General features: G+C 33.3%; 1 protein-coding gene across 1 annotated transcript in view; it reads right to left on the reverse strand.

The window, feature by feature from the left end:
* Positions 1–22,375, reverse strand: part of LOC114335080 (tyrosine-protein phosphatase 69D-like) — a 729,328-nt gene extending 706,953 nt beyond the window's left edge. The window contains exon 1 of the mRNA XM_050654333.1: positions 22,282–22,375. Within this exon, the coding sequence (XP_050510290.1) occupies positions 22,282–22,301 (20 nt within the window). The 5' untranslated portion in view covers positions 22,302–22,375. The remainder of the gene's footprint in view (positions 1–22,281) is intronic.
* Positions 22,376–23,250: the final 875 nt, after the last annotated feature.

Consider the following 23,250-nt stretch of genomic DNA (forward strand, 5'->3'; position numbering starts at 1 on the left):
AATTCCAAATAACTTTTCTTAATAAAATTTCTCGATATTGTGAAATATAAAGGTACTTTACTCTTGAGCGAAATTCACATTTTTTAACATTCTCGTACACTATTGATAAAATTTTATATCTGATGATTGCACCTCAGGTTTTAGACTATGCAGAGCATTTTATAAGGAATAATTTTTTTCATAAAGTTAATAATAAAAAAGTTTTCCATATGGCTCCAACTTAGTGGGACTTATTACATGTGTAGGTATACGTCACATTTTTGAAAAAGCATATCTTGTTTAAAAATGGTCCTCGAATTTTTTACAATACACCATTTTAAAGTAAAGAAAATAAGCTTTTTTTTATGGTACAATGTATATACTTAATTATACAATAAAAAAGTTATAATGAGAAATTTAAAAATAATCGTAAAATATAGCAAAAATCATTCAGTATCATCAAAGTATAAAATTTTGAACAACCATATTATCTTGCTTAAAATAGTCATACAGCCTTCTACAATAGACCATTTTAAAGATAATTGACTTTTCTTCCTATTACATGTAACATTGGATATACCTAAAGATACGTAGAAAAAAGTTACAGAACAATGTTTGAGAAGTAACAAGGAAAATGGGCCAAAATCGCTGTGAGTGGCGAACTTTGAAAAATCAGATTGTGAAAACTGTAAATCATAGAGACTGCTGCTAAACGCCATTTTAAAGAGGAAGAGTGGAATTTCTTTTTCTGTAAAGCAATGTCTATACCTATATCCCAGTGGAAAAAAGTTATGGGGCAAAAAACAAAATTGCTATCGTTCTTGTTTTTTTCCAGCTTTTCTTTTGAATATATTTTTGTAAAAATAAATATTTTTGACTTTAAAATGTGACGTTTCGATAGTAAATTTAACCTGGAACAATTTTCCTTTAGACGTGTTTGTACCAAAGGTGCATATAACTCACCCTATTTCGCCCTGTGCCTAGGGACTAATTCACCCCTTTCTCAAAAACGCACCACTTTAAATGGTAGCACTCCGCGGGTTTTTCATATTTAGAAGTCCATTGACTATATGAAACAATAAAACCCCGTTAACGTTGTAGTTCCTTTCTAAAATACATAATTAATAGCCTACTATGGGGTAGTTGAGTCGTTATTGAAACACGCTCTATGTTAGACCTTGTTTGAGATGCATAATGACGCAACCGTAGGTAGGTTTAAAAATGAGGGGATGCAATTAACATAATGAAATTCGAACCAATATCGATAAAAATAAAACCCATCGTTGTCAAAAAAAACGCCATACCGATGCTCCTGGACGATTACTCTTTATTTAATCCCTATTTTAAATATTGAAAAATCGTTTTCTTGTTCTTCTGAAGAATTTTGCATTTTGCGGTTGCGCCATTCTTCTTCTGGACCGGCGAATTTGTCCTCAAACAATTACTTGGGCCTTTTGACAAAGGTCAAAAATAGTTTAATAATAGAAGAGAAATTTTAAAATCATAATAAACTAAATGAATAAAAAATACATAGATAGAAAAGTAAGCCTAATGTTTTGTTTTTATTGTATCCCTATGTGCATTCGAGAATCTGGTCAAGTTTGGTGCGCTGTAAAACCTAGATAATTATTATAATTAAACAACTTTATATAAATGTAGGAAACAGAGGTTCAACCTCGCAAAATGGATACAAGTCCGTTTTTTTTCTGGTATATCAAGGGGTGCTTATTATGAGACCAACTTTTTTAAAAATTTTCGCCCCGGAACCCCTCTTTTCATCCCTTTAAAGGGGGTAATTTGTGGTTTTTACGAAACATAGCCCTTCCTGTACGTTTTGCAAAAAAATTATTTAATAGTAAAATGAAGAAGACTATATTTTCTACTATTTATTTCCCAACAGCATATGTCTATCAGCCACCGTTTAGCGGGGGTGGCGCAAAAAAAATTATTTTTCCCTAACTGTACTGAAAATTAAGAAGACACCCTGCGGCGATTAATCAGAAATAAGTGGCTGATTTTTTAGTATAGGTTTCATTTAAGGGCAATTGCAATTTTTTTTAATTACAGGGTGTTACATTTTATAAAAAACCCTTTTTATACCATCTGAACCGCCTGTGCTAGAGTAAAAAAACTTTCAGCTATTATCCATGTACTAGTGATATTTACAAATTTGTATAATGCATCCCCATATTTTCCCCGCACCGCCCCAAAATAAAAAAAATTGATAAAAAATGTGATTTTCTTGGAATCCTGTAGCCAAAAAAAATAAATAAAGGGAGGTTGAAAATTTTTTTTTTGTTTTTTGACCCATATGGACATTTACTCAATCAATAGGGTTTTTCATAAATGTATTTGATTATTGCAACATCCCTGCGGAAACTACCCCTATCCTTGAAAAAACATAAACTGCAGAAACTACCCCTATTCTTTTTAGGGCATGTTTTTACGATTTTCTCATTTCCTATGCATTTTTATAAAACAAAACTTATACAGAATTAAAGACCACTATTTTATCTACAAATAAGGTTCTATGCATTATTTTTGTGTAAGTAACTGTTACGGCACAGTGGCGCCGTAAAAAACAGAAATGCTTTGGCGGGCTCCAGTTTTTGTTTAAAAAATATCAAAGAAAGAATCAACGAACTTCTAAATACCGTACCGATTGAGGGGGAATACAATGAAGAAAAATCAACAAAACTGAGAAAAAATAAAGGCTGACTTAATAGAACCTTCAAAAAAGTAGCTACGCAAACCCACAGAAAAGAAAAAAGATTGGGTGACAGACGAAATACTAAACTTAATGAACAAAAGAAGAGCATATAAGGACAAAAATAAATCGTTATACCAGCAAACACAAAACGAAATACGGCGACAAATTCGCATAGCAAAAGAAAATTGGTTAAAAGAAAAATGTGATGAAATAGAAACGCTACAACATAAACATGACAGCTTTAATGTACACAGGAAAATAAAATAATTAACTAGAAAACCAGAATATAAACAAAATATACTAGTTGATGAAAAGGGAGACATAGTAATGGATACAGAAAACAAATTGATGGTATGGACAAAGTATATAGATCAGCTGTTTAACGACAACCGAGACACAATAGATAACGAATATTTCGTTGAAGAAAATGGACCAAAAATAACAGAAAGTGAAGTAAAACACACCATTAAAGAACTGAAAACTGGGAAAGCTGTAGGACCGGACGAAATACCGACAAAAATATTGCAACTTGTAGCCGACCGCAATATACATGTAATTGTCGAATTATTTAATATCATACACAGAACAAGTATATTACCTAAATAATGGCTTCTATCAACATTCGTGACTATACCGAAAAATAGAAACGCCAGACAATGTTGCGAACACCGTACCATCAGTCTAATGTGCCATATACTCAAAGTATTTCTAAAGATTAAGTATTCATCGTAGAATATACAAAAAGTTAGAACAAGACATTGGACAAACTCAGTTCGGATTTAGAAATGCTCAAGGAACCAGAGAAGCATTATTTGCAGTAAATGTGCTAATACAGATGTTTAGATGTAAACCAGGACATCTGTCTGCTTCCTAGATTATAACAAGGCATTCGATACGTTGAAACATAATCCGTTAATAAAACTAATGAGAAGAAAGAACATCGACACACGGGATATAAGAATAATAAATAATCTGTATTATGAACAAAAAGCTGTCATAAGAATAAATAATTTAAACACCAATAAAATAAAAATCAAAAGAGGCGTTAGACAGGGATGTGTCTTGTCGCCATCACTGTTTAATGCATACTCAGAAAAAATATTCAAAAAAGCATTAGAAGATGAAGTAGCAGGCATAAAAATAAATGGCCTACCCATTTGTGAAATTAGATAAGCCGATGACACAATACTAATAGCAGAAACTATTACTATTGAAGGAAACAGAGGTTGAACCTTGCAAAATGGACACAAGTCCGGTTTTATTTTTTTTTCTGGTATATCAAGGGGTGCTTATTATGAGACTAACTTTTTCTTAAAAAATTTCGCCCCGGAAACCTTCTTTTCACCCCTTTAAAGGGGGTAATTTGTGGTTTTTGCGGAACGTAGCCCTTCCTGTACCTGCGAAAAATTTCTTTTATAGAAATATGACGAGGACTATATTTTCTACGATTAATTTCCCAACAGCATATAATATTCGATTTAGTCGAAACTTTTCGTTTTTATTGAAAATTTCTTTATTTGATGATCTCCCCTTTAGATTTGAGTATAACAGCTCTGAGATTATATTTGTATTTTCATGTTTTGTAACAGGTAAAATGGTTGAACTAGAAAACTAAAAAATATAATTTACCGTAATTATCATCCTAATAACAGGCCTTACTTTGAATCGTCTCGTCTTTATCCATACGACATGCATGATCAGTGAAATGTATAAATTTCTTATTTGAAATATTTACTGATTTCTTGGCATACTGATAATACAGGGACATATAAGAGGCGGAGGGAGTATAGGAAGAAGAAGAGTGTCATGGTTGAAGAATTTAAGGGACTGGTTTAAATGCAGTTCCATAGAACTCCTCAGAGCAGCTGTAGATAGAATATAGTGATGATGATATCCAACCTCCGATTAGGAGACGGCACTTAAAGAAGAAAAAGTTAGTAACACCAAATACTAATATAGTATAAGAAACACTAAAATATTATAAATATGGGTACTTACCGAAGGTAAATCTTTCGTAGATGCCCCTGCTCTTGCCAAAGCTAGGTTTAGGATGTTATGTATTCGTTTTCTACTCTCCATTATATTAATAAAACAATACTGTTGATTCAAAAATAAGTTATAATAGTAATACCCAATAGTAAAAAATATCAATTTTAGCTATTCCACAATTTCGAAGCACATTGCCGGTATTCTGTTACTAACTACAAATCAAACTATGATTTGGAGCCCTTCCAAACGGCAATACAGGTTAAGTGCAATAATGATAAACTTCCTTTTAAAATTTCCTTTTTTATATCTAAGCAACACTTTATATCTAAGCAACAAAAACATAAAAAAAAGGCAGGTAAATTATTACCAAGCGACAACTTCGACCTATTTTCGGTAGAAAGAAGGAACTATTGATCTTTTTTAAGAAAGTTACATCTCGATATAATTAACTAAACAAAAATGGTATTCAATTAATGTGCGAAAAAAAGTAATAAATGACAAAAACAGAATTTTCGGGTAGGGTAAAATTTCTTAAGCATTTTAAAAACTTTAGATATTGTTTGTAAAAAATCACTACGCGCCCAAACATTTAAAATACAATCTAATAAAAACTTACTAACTGTAAATGATTAAAATGGAAGAGGTACCAAATGAAAGTTGTTCTGAAATTTACAAAATTCTAGTCGCTTGGTCGCCGAAAATTGTTAAAAATGTCAATTATTTTAAGTAACCAAGCGACAAAAAATTCATCGTAGCTGCATGAGGATACAACCAATCGACGCAGAAAAATTTTCTGATTTCAGTGATTATATATATATATATATTAGGGTGGATCGAAAAACGGGTTTTTTCTGTTATACAATTCTAATAGCACGGAAAACTTGCACATAGACGTCATTATAAAGGGAAAAATAATAAAAAAATTTTTTTTTCAAATTTGAAATCGCGCAGAAGGCCTAAAGTTACAAAAAAAGACAAAATACCGGTAATTTTCAAAAACACGTAAAATTACAAAAAAAAGTCTGTTTTCGTTCTAATAGTGAAAAAAGTGTTGTCAAGAGTGTCCTTAATGCATACAAAAAATAATTAGACCTGTTCCCGTTTATCTGAATTCGCGCAAAAAGCCTAAAGTTGCAGGTTGTTTCGTAAAATAACGATATTGCATTATTTTTGACGATTTTTAGACATATTCCAAAACCATACCATTTGTATTTTTAATTTGTAATAGTATGAAAACCATTCAAAATTGTTTTCCTAATCCATAAAAAATACTTTCAGACCTGATATTCCTTAACTGTATTCGCGCAAAAGAATAATGCTTATTCCCCTTCGCCGGCACCGAGTGGACTCGCCCACCCGTAGTTGAACTCGCACACGTTACTACTTGATCAGTGAGCCAGGTGGTAAATACACTGGTCATGTCACACCAAAGAAAGGGACCGCCAATGAAATTGCATACAGTATTTACGAACACTTAGAAAGGAAGGAATTTGGTATAAGTGCAGTAGAGGCCATCGGATGTGATGGAACAGTCACAAACACTGGATAACAAAGCGGTGTTGTACATAACATTGAAGTTAAGTGTCGTCGTCCTTTACAATGGTTTATCTGCTTGCTACATTTCAACGAGTTACCTTATAGGCATTTGTTTGATCACTTGGATGGAACGACAACAGGACCAGTTTCATTCAGCGGTCCAATTGGAAAACAACTCCATGGCTGTGAGAAACTCCCTGTTTTAGATTTTGGGCCGATCCAATCAGAAGAAGTCATTGATATCACTAAAACCGATCTGAGTAAAGATCAGCAGTAACTCCTAGATATTGTCAGAGCGGTCAACACAGGAATCTGTAATCCAGAATTGGCTGCTAAGAATCCTGGACGCATCAGTCACTCTGGTTGGCTAACCTGTGCTAACCGGGTTTTAAGATTGTTTGTCTCCCAAACTACTCCAACAATTGAGTTACAGACTCTTGCAAATTACATAGTGAAGACATATGCACCTGTTTGGTGTGATATAAAGAAAAACTACACTGTGAAAGATGGACCGAGGCATATTTTGAAGGTATTAAAACAACCAGACATCTACCGGACAATATCAAGAAAATCCTTGATCCAGTAGTTCAAAGGAACGCATTCTTCTGCCACCCTGAAAAAATGATGTTGGCTATCATAATGGATGAAAGACCACACATTAGGGAACTTGGCTACAGGAGGATCCTAAAATCCAGTAATGAGCCATCAGCTGAAGGATGCGTTAGGGACTTTAAAATACCTTCAATAAATTTTAGTGCAAACGACTATACCGAACTTATTGATTGGTCAATCTGTAAGTTAACACCACCGCCACAACTGTCCAAGATACCAACTGCACATATTACTTCTTTATTGAAAGACAAAATTTTACCAGAGCTTAAATACCTCAAATTCCCATGCCACACCCACACCCAGTCAGTTGAGAGGTGTGTAAAACTGGTTATAGAGGCAGCAGAAAAATTGTGCGGGCTTGAAAATCGAGATGGATATATTCGGGCTATACTTTAAAATCAAGGCAACTGATGCCCACATTTAATTCAAAGTCAGAATTTAAAGGGGCTTCTATGTAAATAACCTTTTGCCTACAACAAATACATACATAGTACAGAGTAAATAATTACTGTAAGTATTGTAAATAACATTCACCCTGGTTGGTTGGTTGGGTAGGGTGGGGGTGGGCCTCGCCTTGCAGCCACGTCCTCGTCGTGAGTCCTGGGTCATTTCAGCACAGATTAAATGTTGAAATGAGCTGAGAGCTGCAATATGATGTGTTGGCTAATAAATTTGTTTGTAAATCACTTGTTATAGTCTTATTACAAACCTTAATGTGTTAAAAAACACTCATCAGATATGGAAAACCGCGTTTTTACGGGACTGTACAACTTACGTATACTACACTTTAGACCTATTGCGCGAATACAGTTAAGGAATAATAGGTCCGAAAGTATTTTTTATGGATTAGGAAAACTATTTTTAATAGTTTTTACACTATTACAAATTAAAAATACAATTTGTATGGTTTTGGCACATGTTTAAAAATCGTCGAAAATAATGAAATATCGTTATTTTACGAAACAACCTGCAATTTTATGCTTTTTGCGCGAATTCAGTTAAACGGGAATGGGTCTAATTATCTTTTGTATGCATTAAGGACACTCTTGACAACACTTTTTTCACTATTAGAACGAAAACAGACTTTTTTTTGTAATTTTACGTGTTTTTGAAAATTACCGGTATTTTGTCTTTTTTTGTAACTTTATGCCTTCTGCGCGATTTCAAATTTGAAAAAAAATTTTTTTTATTATTTTTCCCTTTTTAATGACGTCTATGCGCAAGTTTTCCGTGCTATTAGAATTGTATAACAGAAAAAACCCGTTTTTCGATCCACCCTAATATATATATATATATATATATATATATATATATATATATATATATATATATATATATATATATATATATATATATATATATACATCTTCCAGACATTGATGCGTCCATACATTTATGTTTTTGCATGTAATGCTGCATCCACCGCATTGTTGCGTCAATATACGGACGCAGTATTACAATCGCTTATATTTCGGTAACGGTCGTTACTAATTTCTCTTAGGTAATATAAGGGGGCACTAGTAATCCAAACAAGTAATGTGGCCAATTTTCATAGAGTTGTGATACACAGCAAAAAACTTATTGAGGATTTTAAGTGACGCAACAATAATATTAACATGAAATGTTTGTGTATACATTAGTTCAAGATATCTCCTTCAGGAGGCGCATGAACCAATCGAGTATAATTCATTGGTGAATATTATTTTCATTCTTTCGATTATTCTGCGTCTTCTCAATTTGGCAACATTGGTAACCGTCTGAAATACCGTTATACAAGTATTTTAAATGTCGATATTGGATCAACGGAAGAAATGGATAACGAAAATGAAATATTGTCATCACAGAACTCAGGTAGGCCTTTGCTAAAAAAAATAAGTTCAATAAGTACAAATTAACCCTGGAGTAGTCGCGCTCACTTCTGTAACGTCGATAGTCGCGTGTGAGATTCTATCTCAAAATACGAATTTAAAACAAATTTTTATTTTGTACTATTTTTATCTACTTTTTATATTGAAAATATATATTTCTAACAATTTTATTAAAAAAACCTGTGTTAACGGCCACCTGCCAACATCGGCCACCTGTCCTAACGGCCAGTTTAAAAATTTCTCAAACCAATTATATTATGTAGACTACAAAAACTGTCAATACCGTCCACCTTTCTATATCGGCCAATAGTTCTTTCATTTTTAGTGGCCGTTACTGACAAATTTTACTGTACAGTAAAACGTGTGTTAACGGCCACCTGCCAACATCGGCCACCTGTCCTAACGGCCAGTTTAAAAATTTCCCAAACCAATTATATTATGTAGACTACAAAAACTGGCAATACCGTCCACCTTTCTATATCGGCCAATAGTTCTTTCATTTTTAGTGGCCGTTGCTGACAAATTTTAGTGTACAGTAAAACCTGTGTTAACGGCCACCTGCCAATATCGGCCACTCCGGCCAGTTTAAAAATTTCCCAAACCAATTATATGTAGACTACAAAAACTGACAATAGCGGCCACCTTTCTATATCGGCCAATAGTTCTTTCATTTTTAGTGGCCGTTACTGACAGGTTTTACTGTATTACGAAAAAGGATGAAATGTGAGATTCTATCTAACGGCGCGACTACTCGCGGGTTAAACCTAATTGGCTCTCCCCAAAGCCATAAATTCCACAAAAAGAAGAAGAAGAAAAAAAATTCGTACGCATTACTACACCCTTCCTCGAGGCACTTACGAATTTTTTTCCAAATTGAAAAATTTTTCATCAAGTTATCGCGAAAAAGGATAAAAATTGAGATTCTATCTCACCGCGCAACTACTCGCGGGTTAAAATTGTTTTTATAAGGAAAAATAATGCATTCTTTAAAACATTTGCGTTTTTATAAGAAAACGATGCGTTCAATTATGTTTACTGATAGGTACATTTTTTTATTTTACTTTCCGTTTCAATGAATGACAGTTTTGTAACGAATAATGAAATAATATGCTCAAATGTTCAAGACCGTATCCCTGATAAATCGGATGTAGACTCTGATGAAGGCATGTTATGAAAACCACTAAGAAAATATTTTACTTTAAATCGATATGTTTCACCGGTAATAAAGATTATATGTAATATAGGTATTATTGTGTCCAGAAAATTTAGAGAAGTCTAATAACACTGGATTAGTTTTCAAGAACAATATTACGTCTCACACCATATACGCCACGAAAAAGCTAAAAAAAGAGAATGGAAAAAAATTGCTAGATGCTAAGCACATTCTAAGAAGTCGTTCAGAATGTTCAGAAAATTATTTCCTTTATTTCATGTAATTCCTTGGATAGAAGAAACCTTTAGAGACTGACCGATTAATCGATTTCGGCCAGCTTCGGCCAGCATAATCTTCAGCAAAAAACCTTCGGCGAAACTTTCGTCTTCACTTTGGCTGAAGGTGGAATAATGAAACGATAAAATATAAAAGAAGTTCGCCGCCGAATCCACATGCAGTTTTCCTCTTCTTCTTCTTTAGATGCAAATCCACTAATGGATGTTAGCGATCACATTTTCCATTAACTCTCTGTTTCTTGCAATGCGTATCAGATATTTTATGTCGTTAATCCCTGTCCATTGCCTTATATTTCGGAGCCAGGACATTTTCTTGCGTCCTATTCCTTTCTTGCCTTCAATTTGCCCTGGATTATAAGTTGAAGGAACTGGTTTTTTTTCGTTTTGCATGATGTGACCCAAATACGCCGTTTTCCTTTTTCTTGATGTTTTCGAAAAGGTGGCGCTCTTGGTTGATTATTTTAAGGACATCTACATTTGTGACTTTCTCTGTCCATAGTATCTTTAGGACACGGCGATAAAGCCACATTTCGAAGGCTTCTAATCTGTTTATATCCCTCGTTTTTTATAAAATGCTTCGCATTGTATATAATCTAAGATGCAACCATGAGATATCAGATTTTATTATTTTATACGAGGTATGTAAAAAAAATGTGAATTTCGCTCAACAGTAAAGTACCTTTATATTTCACAATATCGAAAATATTTCACATATCACCAAGTCTTCACCAAAATCATATATAACAGAATCTACAACAAGTGTGAAGCGGAAATCAACGAGTCACAAATTGGTTTTAGGAACGCTTTGGGCACAAAATGGCAGTGTTTTATCTGCAAACATTAGTACAGAGGTGTAGAGATATGAACAAGGATATCTACATGTGCTTTATAGATTACTCGAAGGCCTTTGACAATGTAAGACATGACCAACTAATTGAAATTCTACAAAATATAGGAATTGATGATAAGGACATCCGGATTGTGACAAGTCTCTACTGGAATCAGACAGCCAGGGTAAAAGTCGGCAATGCGTCCATAGAGAGCATTGATATCAGGAAAGGTGTGCGACAGGGATGTGTTCTCTCCCCTCTCCTTTTTAATATTTACTCCGAACAATTTTTTAAAAAAGCACTGGATGCAGAAAACGAAGGCATAAAAATCAATGGAGAATTGACAAATAACATCCGATATGCGGACGATACAGTCGTACTTGCCAGTAGTATCGATGAACTACAGTATCTTATGGACAGGGTACAAAGAGCGAGTGAAGAAAAAGGACTTAACCTCAACATAAATAAAACAAAATGGATGCTGGTCAGCAAAACTCAAAAACCTGCCAGACAATTGAAAATAAAAAACCAATCAATTGAACACGTTGCCTCGTATAAATATATACCTTGGAACAGTCTTCAACTCGAAATGGGATCAAACAACAGAAATACGATCTAGAATTGACAAGGCCAGAGCAACATTTAACAGCATGAGAAATATAGGCACCAATTCCGACATATCTCTCCCACTAAAAATACGGCTGCTAAAATGCTATGTATTTCCAGTCTTGCTGTATGGAGCAGAGGCATGGACACTAACGGAGACATTAATAAGGAAGTTAGAGGCATTCGAAATGTGGGTGTATTGACGTCTCCTCAAAATATCCTGGACGACTTACACCACCAACGTAAATGTATTGCGCCGAATGGGAAAACAAAAAGAAATCTCTTTCACAATTAAGAAACGGAACCTTCACTACCTCGGTCATATTATGAGACATGATAAATATCATATAGTCCAACTGGAACGAGTGGATCAACATGGATCGAGTTATTCAGAAACGCCGAAAACAAGATTAAAATTGCTATGATGATAGCCAACGTCCGCAACGGACAAGGCACATGAAGAAGAAGAAGAATATCGAAAATGGTTATTAAGAAAAGTTGTTTGGAATTAAAAACTATGGTTAAATATTCAATTATGGTGAACTATAAAAGTACTTAACTGTTAAGCGAAATTCATATTTTTTTACATTCTTCTTGTTCCGTCTTCTAACGAAGATTGGCGGTCACTTTTTTAAACGCTTCTCTGTCTTTTGCAACATGAAATATCTGTTCAACACTGAGGTTAGTCCAATCTCTGATATTCCTCAGCCAAGATTTCTTCTTTCTTTCCAAGCCTTTTTCCCCCTCTACTCTTCCTTGCATTATGACGTGTAGCAGAGAGTATTTATCGTTACGAAGTATATGGCCCAAATACGATGTTTTTCTTATTTTAGTTGTGTTCATAAGCTTCTTGCCATGTCCAATTCTTCTTAACACTTCTTCGTTTGAGACTTTTACAGTCCTATTTTCAGAATACACCTATATAGCCACATTTCGAATGCCTCCAATTTTTTACTTTTAGAGTCCAAACTTCTACCCCATATATTAGTTACGACCAAACATAACCTTTGACGAAAATTTTTTTTACATACCTCGTATTAAATTTAAAAAGTCTGATATATGATGGTTGCATCTTAGATTTTAGACAAGTTAGAGTATTTTATGAAGAATAACTTTTTTCGTAAAATTGATAATAAAATAGTTATCTATCATAATTGAAATAAAATGATGTTAAGACTCCGTAATTTGAGAAAAGTTTGCAATTTTTTTTTCAATTTGAAGGATGTAATTGCACATTAAAACATAGTTTTTAATTACAAACAACTTTTCATAGTAACAATTTTTGATATTCTGAAATTGTTGATTCTGATTTTTGACACACATTGTATAAAATTGATAAAATTTTATATCTGATGGTTGAGTTTTAGATTTTAGACTATGCAGAGAATTTTATGAAGAATACCTAACTTTTTTTCGTATGATTGGTAATAAAAAAGTTTCCCATATGGTTCCTAGTTACGCAGACATACTTTATAATATGTAGCTCAAAATTTTTAAATTTTCAAATTGTAATGCCATATTCGGATTCAGGATAATCAAAAACAAAATAGAAACATATTTTATCAAAGTAAATTAATGAATTCAACCACATTGTTTTCATCCATTTAAAAAAATGTGAAATCATAGAATTATATTACACATCCTTCTGTCTGTCTGCGAACACAATTCCTCCGTCAGTATACCAGGTAGAATTACAGATGAGGTGTCAAATGATAGCTTGTAAACGAAGGATCCGTCGACCCCCGAGGATAATTACAGCTTAAAATAACACAAATCCGTCTCAATTAATAAATTTTACAATACTGTACGACAATCCAAAATTTTACGTTTAGTTAAAATGGTAACAGAAATGTTAACAGAAAATAAATCACTTATGATGATTATTAAACATAAATTTTTCTTGTTTTTTCATTAATTTCTAGAATAGAAAATCGAGTTAAAGATTTTGACCCTTACTTTTGTTTATGGCGGCGGCCCTGGAAGGATGGTAATCAAGGTGAGAAATTTAACCTAGTCTGTCTGTCCGTCTATCCGTCCTACCGCGAATAAGACTGCTCGTCACTATACCAGGTAGACTGACAAATGAGGTGTCAAATGAAAGCTTATAATCCAAGGATGGTACTAAAGGTGAGAAATTTGACTTAGGACTTCCGGTTTTAAAAATTCGACCGGAAGTACTGTTTTAAAGTCACCGGAATAGTACAAGTGATATATTATTCGACGCGCCTTCTAAAAACGAGAACAAATATATACTTTCGGTTTCATGACTGTCTGTCCGTCGGTCCGTCCCTCCGCGAATACAACTCCTCCATTATTAATACAGATGGAATGACAAATAAGGTGTCGAATGAAAGCTTATAAGCCAAGGATAGTAGTAAAGATGAGAAATTTGATACAGGACTTCGGTTTTAGAGTTAAGCAATCGTAAGTACTGTTTTAAAGTCACATAAAATATGATATGAGTGTAAATAAAGATAACTCAAAATTAGTAAAATCGTATATTAATCGACGCAAAGTTACACGAAGAGTTCAAATATCGACTTCCATTTCTACTTTCGATTACTTTGGGTGAAAAGCTAGGACTTACGAAGTCCACTTACTTGTTTCTAAAATAATTTATACACAAAAATTGTTATTATTTAAACAATTAATAAACAATTAGCGGCTAAATCTTTGAAAAGAACTTTTTACCATAACATGTATATAAACTAACAAAAAAAAATTTTAGAAAAATATAAGTTTGTTTGAATTTTTCCAAAACAATGCATGCTTTGTATTGTACCTTGCCACTCATTATCTAGCAAACAACCTTGAGAAAATAAGATGACCTTTTCTACACGGACATGTTCTAACAGGGTACAGGTAGCATTTAGGATCACATCAAAATGAAATGATAAACTGGACCGAGGTATTTGATAGTGGCAACGTTGCGGACGCAGAAATAGCTTTCCTATGAACAATGATACCCGTTGCGGACACAGAAATGCCGGCATGCTGTAATATGGTATATTCGGACGTTTCAACGATAGCAAAATATGTGGATGCAAAATTGATATCGCAGTGAAAGTAAAAATCATCTCCATTATTCTTAGAGTATATAGAAAACTGAGTTGATGCCGAAGTAGCCATGGTTGCAGGATAGCCAACAATGTTATAAAATATAGATATACATCAATTTTTCGAGTGGACGCACAAACATACCTATGGTAAAAGGATGCAGCAATGATGGTAGGATTTATATATATATATATATCAAGGAGTACGACTGTATAATATTTAAATGTAAAAAGTGAGTGAGGAGAAAATCTCACTGTAATTGAGGTTATCAGTCAAGGAGAAATAAAAAATGATCAAACTATTTCAATCCTTTTAATGGAATACGTTTCGTGCAGTATTCCTGCACTTCATCAGTTCTAAAATGATTGTGAAGTTAACATAAAGATGTAAAAAACAATGTCATAACAATGGTTTTTGACGTTATAAACTTAGTAGCTAAAAAATACATTAAAATTTCTTATGCTAAAGTAAAAAGCCAAAAAAGTCACAAAACTAAAAGTTTCAAAGTTACAATTACAAAAATTGGTTGAACCATGAGGCCAGGAGAAGAAAAAAAATTGTTTCCCATTTGATAGAGTTAGAATAATCAATTTAACACAATTATTTGCTGTAATGTGGAAAAGATAAAAAAACACCAAAAAAGTTTTAGGTAAAAAACAACCGTTGGTTCACAGATAATGATGAAACGGCATGCGACTCTAACAAAATACTGGATGTGTTTTAAATCAAAATTCTCATCCAACCCCCTTCGGTAACCTTCTAAGTATAGCATGAAAAGTATAGAGCTAATATTACGAGCACTTTAAAAATGAAAGTAAAGCATGTTGTCACCAAACGCCTCCAAATGAAGAACGTATCGTTTAAAAAATGACAATACTGTTGAAAAGTAACGGATTTACATTTAAACTGCAGCGAAATAATCTAATCTAATTTGATGAAAGGGATGAAGTGTCCACATCTGTGTCCCCTCAAAGATACTGCTCCTTACCTTATTTCCCACATCTAACTGAGAAACTTACGAAATTATTTAAACCGTTATCCACCAAAATTGGTATTAAGAATTGTAAAACAGTCGGTAACCTTTTTTCTCGTACTAAAACACCGATAGATATTTGGGAGAAATCTAATGTAGTTTACAACATCCCTTGTAAAGATTGTCATTTGAAATATATTGGCCACACAAAAAGAACTTTGAAATCTCGCGTGACGTCACATAAAAGCGATATTAGATGTAACAAGCATTCTTGTGCCCTTAGCTCACATTCTATTTCACTGAATCATCAAATAGATTTTGATAACATCAAATCCTTAGGCTCAGAATCTAATTTTTATAAAAGAACCTTTTTAGAGATGACTCACATATTAAGAGAGAAAGATTCCATGAATAAACGCACAGATATAGACAATCTCAGCATTATATATCACTCCTTACTTCTTAACAACCCATAATCCCAGTCAGTTATTGAAATTCCAAATTATTGTTCATGAATAATTCCGTTCAAAGCATGGCCTAAAACCTATGTTTTTATTTCATCCAAAAAGTTCCCACCTACGAACCTCCGATATTTGGTTTGGTAATGAGAGTTTCCTATTTTCATTTCATCCCAACTTCTGTTTCCAACATGGCATACTAACTCCATGTCTGGTGGTTAGTAACCTACTATCATGAGGCAAGTAATTCAGTATTTTTTTATAACTAACATTTAATTAATCCTAACCTATTTTAGGTTCATGGATTTCACCTAAAACTAGATACCATCAAATTAGATTAGATTATTTCGCTGCAGTTTAAATGTAAATCCGTTACTTTTCAACAGTATTGTCATTTTTTAAACGATACGTTCTTCATTTGGAGGCGTTTGGTGACAACATGCTTTACTTCCATTTTTAAAGTGCTCGTAATATTAGCTCTATACTTTTCATGCTATACTTAGAAGGTTACCGAAGGGGGTTGGATGAGAATTTTGATTTAAAACACATCCAGTATTTTGTTAGAGTCGCATGCCGTTTCATCATTATCTGTGAACCAACGGTTGTTTTTTACCTAAAACTTTTTTGGTGTTTTTTTATCTTTTCCACATTACAGCAAATAATTGTGTTAAATTGATTATTCTAACTCTATCAAATGGGAAACAATTTTTTTTCTTCTCCTGGCCTCATGGTTCAACCAATTTTTGTAATTGTAACTTTGAAACTTTTAGTTTTGTGACTTTTTTGGCTTTTTACTTTAGCATAAGAAATTTTAATGTATTTTTTAGCTACTAAGTTTATAACGTCAAAAACCATTGTTATGACATTGTTTTTTACATCTTTATGTTAACTTCACAATCATTTTAGAACTGATGAAGTGCAGGAATACTGCACGAAACGTATTCTATTAAAAAGATTGAAATAGTTTGATCATTTTTTATTTCTCCTTGACTGATAACCTCAATTACAGTGAGATTTTCTCCTCACTCACTTTTTACATTTATATATATATATATATATATATATATATATATATATATATATATATATATATATATATATATATATATATATATATATATATATATATATATATATATATATATATATATATGTCAATATCGCCCAAATTGGCGTTTGGTAACTTTTGCCTTTCAACCGTCGATATAAACTAATCAACACAATAAAAATAAAAAGTTACAATATATGGGACACGAATGATCGGACAGCGGTATGAAACTCTGTAATACAGGGAAAAATAAGAGGAGGTAGGACTATAGGAAGAAGGAGAGTGTCATGGTTGAAAAATTTAAGGCACTGGTTTAAATGTAGTTCCACAGAACTTTTCAGATCAGCGGTATATAAAGTAGAGATAGTGATGAGGATATCCCACCTCCAATTGAGAGACATCACTTAAAGAATAAGAAGGCAAGGACGATTCTGTTCCATGTGATTTGAAGACGAAGGCGAAATGAAAACAAATTGTTTCACATCAAAGATTTGTTACTTAGGATAAGTGAGTTTTATCCCTCATAGTAGTAAAATAAATTAAATCAAGTCAGTTCTGACCCATGTACTTAAGGAGGTAGGCAAAATCTTGGTCCAGTGCTATTTAAATGCTGCCCTCGGTAATAACGCAATCTTTAATTCTGCCTTACGCAAAAGAAATGAATATGAAAATATCAGCCCAAAAAACCAAAACCTTAGTAATTGCCAAAGAACCAATAAGATGCAAATTGGAGTTAGACAATCAAATTATACAACAAGTAATGACTTGCAAATATCTGGGAATTAATCTATCAGCCGACAACAATGTCGAAGAAGAGGTAGAAGACCAAATAATTAAAGCCAGTAGAACGGCCGGATGCCTAAACGACACAATTTGGAAAAACAAATACCCTAAGATTGGAAACAAAGGCCCGAATATATAAGTCAGTTATTAGGCCAGTTATGACTTACACGGCCGAAACAAGACCAGATACAAGCAAAACGCGAAGACATCTGGAAACCAACGAAATGAAGATCTTAAGAAGTATTGCTGGAAAAGGACTACAGGATAGGGTAAGAAGTGAGGAAATCAGACGCATATGTGGGGTAGACAATATAAATATCTGGGTAAAGAACAGAAAAGAAGAGTGGAATGAGCACATATGCAGGATGTCTGAAGCAAGGATATAGACGGAGAGGCAGCGCTGGAAAATCTATTTGAATTTACTAAAGCTAGATTTTTCACAGTTCATTACTGTGAGTGTGTAGAGAAACATACTGCGGTCGGTCAAGCGAAACGTAGAACAGGAGTTACTGAGAGGGTATCAAAGTTGCTTTCCTACGAAGGTAATTATTTCCATTTACTAAGGCTGAAAATCAGTACACACATTCTAAATTAAATATAAATAAAAGTTATTATAGTCGGTCAGCTGTATGACGGGACAGAGCCGGTCGGTCGGCCCCAATAGTCGATTGAGGAAATGAAGCATTTTGGCTCGCAATTTTTTCGTCCAGCATGGATTTACTTAAAATTTTCACAGAAAGTAGGGAACAGTCTAAGGATCATTTTCTATATCATGCAGCTATCATACGCTACAACCTTGGGGGTGGTTGCCACCCCATCTCGGGGGTGGAAATTTTTTATTACATTTTAACCATATAATTCGATGGAAAAAGTGATTCCTAGAAAAAAAAAATTTTACATTTTCTTCGTAAAACTAATAATTTTCGAGTTATTCGCGCTTGAAAATAACAGTTTTTCGACGAAAAAATCGACTTTTTTTTGAGAATACCTCGAAAAATATGCATTTAATCAAAAAAACTGTACATATCAAAATTGTATCTTTTAGTAACACAAACCAAATTCTGGTCCAATAATATCTTTAAGACCAATACAAACCGACATACGGCATGTTAAAAGTTAGCTTTTTTCGTCAAATGCATATTTTAAATATTCAAAGCCAAATAATGGGAAAATTTGCATTTTTCGAGGAAAACTTAAATAATCTTTTTTCAAGTATATAATTAGACCTTTCAAAAAATAATAAAAAGTTTCTAGCATGAAAATTAAGCGACTTAAAATCAGAAAAAAATGTCGGTACCTGCTTTTCTCTACGAAAAAATCAGTGAATACAACCCTCTACCTTCCTAATTTAAAATTGGTCTTCACCTTTCTGTAGTTCCTTTTTTCTTCCTAATTTTAGAAAAATATTATATCTAACTGTGTACTGATTTTCAGCCTTAGTAAATGGATTTAATTACCTTCGTAGGAAAGCAACTTTGATACCCTCTCAGTAATGAGACCCCTCAAAAATGATTTTGTGGGATTTTTAAAGAGCTATAAGACTGTGTAAATTAAATTCCGTAAGGTACCTTAGTTTTTAATTGGGGCGGGTTTAAAAGGCTCGAATGAGGGGGTGTTTGCTGGTAAATAGAGGTTTTAAATAGCTATATCTGGCTTACTATTCACTGTAATGAAAATCTATGCACAGAGTAATTTTATTCATTAAGAAAGCTACAATTTAGTAGTTTATAATTTTTTTTATATCTTTAGTATTTTCGGAGATATTTTGAAGTAAAAAGTGAAAAATACCAAATTGCAAAAAAAAAAATTTTTTAAACTCCAATTTTTCCAAAATTAGGCATTTTAAATAGGTCAAACTTCTTAAGTGTATTGATAATGTAAATATAAAAGGAACTACAGAAAGTTGAAGACCAATTTTGAATTAGGAAGGTAGGTAGGTGGTTGTTTTCACTGATTTTTTCCTAGAGAAAAGCAGGTACCGACATTTTTTGCAAGTCGCTTAATTTTCATGCAAGAAACTTTTTATTATTTTTTTTTGGAAAGGTCTAATTGTATACTTGAAAAAAGATTATTTAAGTTTTCCTCGAAAAATGCAAATTTTTCCCATTATTTGGTTTTGAATATTTCAAATTGTGCATTTGACGAAAAAAGCTAACCTTAAACATGCCATACCTCGGTTTGTATTGGTCTTAAAGATATTATAGGAAAAGAATTTGGTTTTTGTTACTAAAAGATATAATTTCGATATCCACAGTTTTTTTGATTAAATGCATATTTTTCGAGGTACTCTCAAAAAACCCTCTAAAAAAGTCGATTTTTTCGTCGAAAAACTGTTATTTTCAAGCGCGAATAACTCAAAAACTATTAGTTTTACGAAGAAAATGTAAAAAACATTTTTTTCTTAGAATCATTTTTTCCATCGAATTACATGGTTAAAATGTAATAAAAAATTCCCAAACCCGAGATGGGGTGGGAACCACCCCCAAGGTTTTAGCGTATGATAGCGGCATGATATAGAAAATGATCCTTGGACTATTCCCTACCTTCTGTAAAAATTCCAAGTAAATCCATGCTGGACGAAAAAATGGAGAGCCAAAATACTTCATTTCCTCAATCGACTATTGGGGCCGACCGACCGGCTCTGTCCCGTCATACAGCTGACCGACTATAATAACTTTTATTTATATTTAATTTAGAATGTGTGTACTGATTTTCAGCCTTAGTAAATGGAAATAATTACCTTCGTAGAAAAGCAACTTTGATACCCTCTCAGTAACCCCTGTTCTACGTTTCGTTTGACCGACTGCAGTATGTTTCTCTACACACTCACAGTAATCAACTGTGAAAAATCTAGCTTTAGTAAATTCAAATAGATTTTTCAGCGCTGCCTCTTCGTCTAATAGTAAGAATAGCCAGGGACAAGTCACCGTTAGGCAGGAGAAGTATAGGACGCCCAAGGAAAAGATGGAATGACAATTTAGGGACAGAATAAAAGGCACCGTTGAAGAAAAACAGGCAGTACTGCCTATATAAAAGAAGAAGAAGAAGAAGAAGAAGAAAAAGGATTCTGCGTTTAAATCTTTTAAAAATAATTATTAGTCTCTCAGGATTCGCAAAAAGTGAATGCAATTAAAACAGATTGAAGCGACACTTTGCGCCTATGCCCTTAAAGTACTTACTGCCATCATTCACTCTTGCATATACACCAAATTAGAAGAACACCTGTGTGAAGTTCAATTTGAATTTAGAGCAGGATTAAAAAAGAATAAAGTACTCTTCAGTTTACAAATTTTAATATAGAGAGCCAAGGATGTCAACTGCTATGTGTATACATATTTCATTGATTTTGAGAAGGCATTTGATAAAGTACCACATGGAAAAATAATCGTTATCCTAAAAACATCTGTACTCAATGGTAAGGATATAACACTAACCTCAAACTTATATCTCCAACAAAATGCAACAGTGCAATTCGAAAATAAACTGCCCGAGGTCTTCACAATCGAAAAAGGAGTTAGACTGGGCTGCACACTATCACCAGCATTATTTAACAACGTATACTCTGTAGACATCTTTAGAGAGGCCTTGGACGAATCAAAAGATAGTAGAAAGCTGGACTCTTACATAAGATGCCATAAAACGATTGGAGGCATTTGAAATGTTGTGCTACCGACGTTGAGGGTCTCATACATAATCCACACAACTAACATAGGTAACTATCCTCCAAAGTCTAAGAAACCAAAGAAATTATTAACACCGTAAAGAACAGAAAATTTGGGATACTTCGGCCACATTATGCGTAAAAATAAATATCGACTTTTACAATGTCTACAACACGAGAATTCAAGGCAAGAGAAACCCTAGACGTAGATGTATATCCTGGCTGGTCAACCTTGTCTAAGGTCACGAAAGTGGACTGGTCTAACGTCAACTGATCTATTTCGAGCTGCTGTGAATATAATAAGATGGATCAGAATGGTCGCCAAACATCTCAAGAGACAGGCACCTTTAGAAGAAGAAATCAATTCAAGTAAATGACAGTGACAATTCATATTAAAATTTATCTTCTATAACAACAGTTTTATTTGTAAATGATATTCGCAATTTGGCTTTCTTTTTCTACTATTTTAGAGCTTTTTTAACACTATTTAATTATTGAGAGAACCTCATTGAGAAGAGAAGTGGATGTGAGATTAAAAAGATGCGCAAAAGATAAACCAACAATAGTAATCAGAGAATTTTTAAAAGTGTTTTAATCGTTATAATTAGATACTATGTTTCAAAACTTATTCTAAAAAAGAGAACCGAATATGACAAACATGTATGAAAAATATTTTTTTTTATTGATAAAGCAGTAAATAAAAAAATATGTTATTTACTTACATTTGCAATGCATGCTTCATTTTTGTAAAAACACAACTGGATATAGAAACTTATCATGGTATGGTTTTCCGGGGCGAGTATTATATGAGTCAGATATCCGGTAAAGACAGATATGATCACTACTGATTCTGGCTGTGGTGGGAATACAGGTCGTATTTCACATATTTTCTTTACATACACTCATAGATAAAAATATTGTATCAGCGACTAAACCCAAAGTAGTGTGTATAGGGTTTTATGTTTTAAAAATTTCTATTAATTCAGTCAATTTGTACTCTAGGAGTCTCCTAGTGGGAAAGTGTTGGGGTAGTTCTGATTTCTGTCATTCTACATGTATTTTGGGGTGTTGAATCCGAATATGAGGTTTGCTGAAAAAATTTCGTGACTCAACATTAAAAAAATCGCTAAAAAGACGAAAAATTTCGGCTTTTACCGAAACATTTTTGCTTAAATCTCGAAAACTATTAAATTTTAGTAAATGGTCTGTTAACAGAAATTAAAGTACTTACAACTCTCTACAAATATCACTATATATTTAGTTTTTTTTTCAAACGAACCGTTCAGTCTAAGGTGCGGGTTGAAAATTGGCAATTTTTAAAGATCTCTGCAAAACCCACTTTTTACATTCCAAAATATTATTTTTTGTTAGAATGCTGTCATTTGATAAAATTCTCCTAGTTTTCTGCCCTAGTAATTAAAAAAAAATTGAAATTATACAAATTCAGTATCACAAAAGGTAGGACTAGAAATTAATCTTAAAATATCGTCCAGATTTAGCCATACGGCTCACACTCCCTCTAAGGGGAAAATTGAGTCATCCCAGATACCTACGGTATCAAAAGGATTGAGCTCTGGTGGGACTCTTCCCGTGTTATCGAGCCCTAGGTGACTTGGAATGCAGGTGTATCCCCCAGAAATTTTCGTACGCATCTGGCCGTCGCGAGTAGTACAGCTTTCTGCATCAGAGCG

This window comes from Diabrotica virgifera, chromosome 6, assembly GCF_917563875.1.
Source record: "Diabrotica virgifera virgifera chromosome 6, PGI_DIABVI_V3a".
In the NCBI taxonomy this organism is placed as follows: domain Eukaryota; kingdom Metazoa; phylum Arthropoda; class Insecta; order Coleoptera; family Chrysomelidae; genus Diabrotica; species Diabrotica virgifera.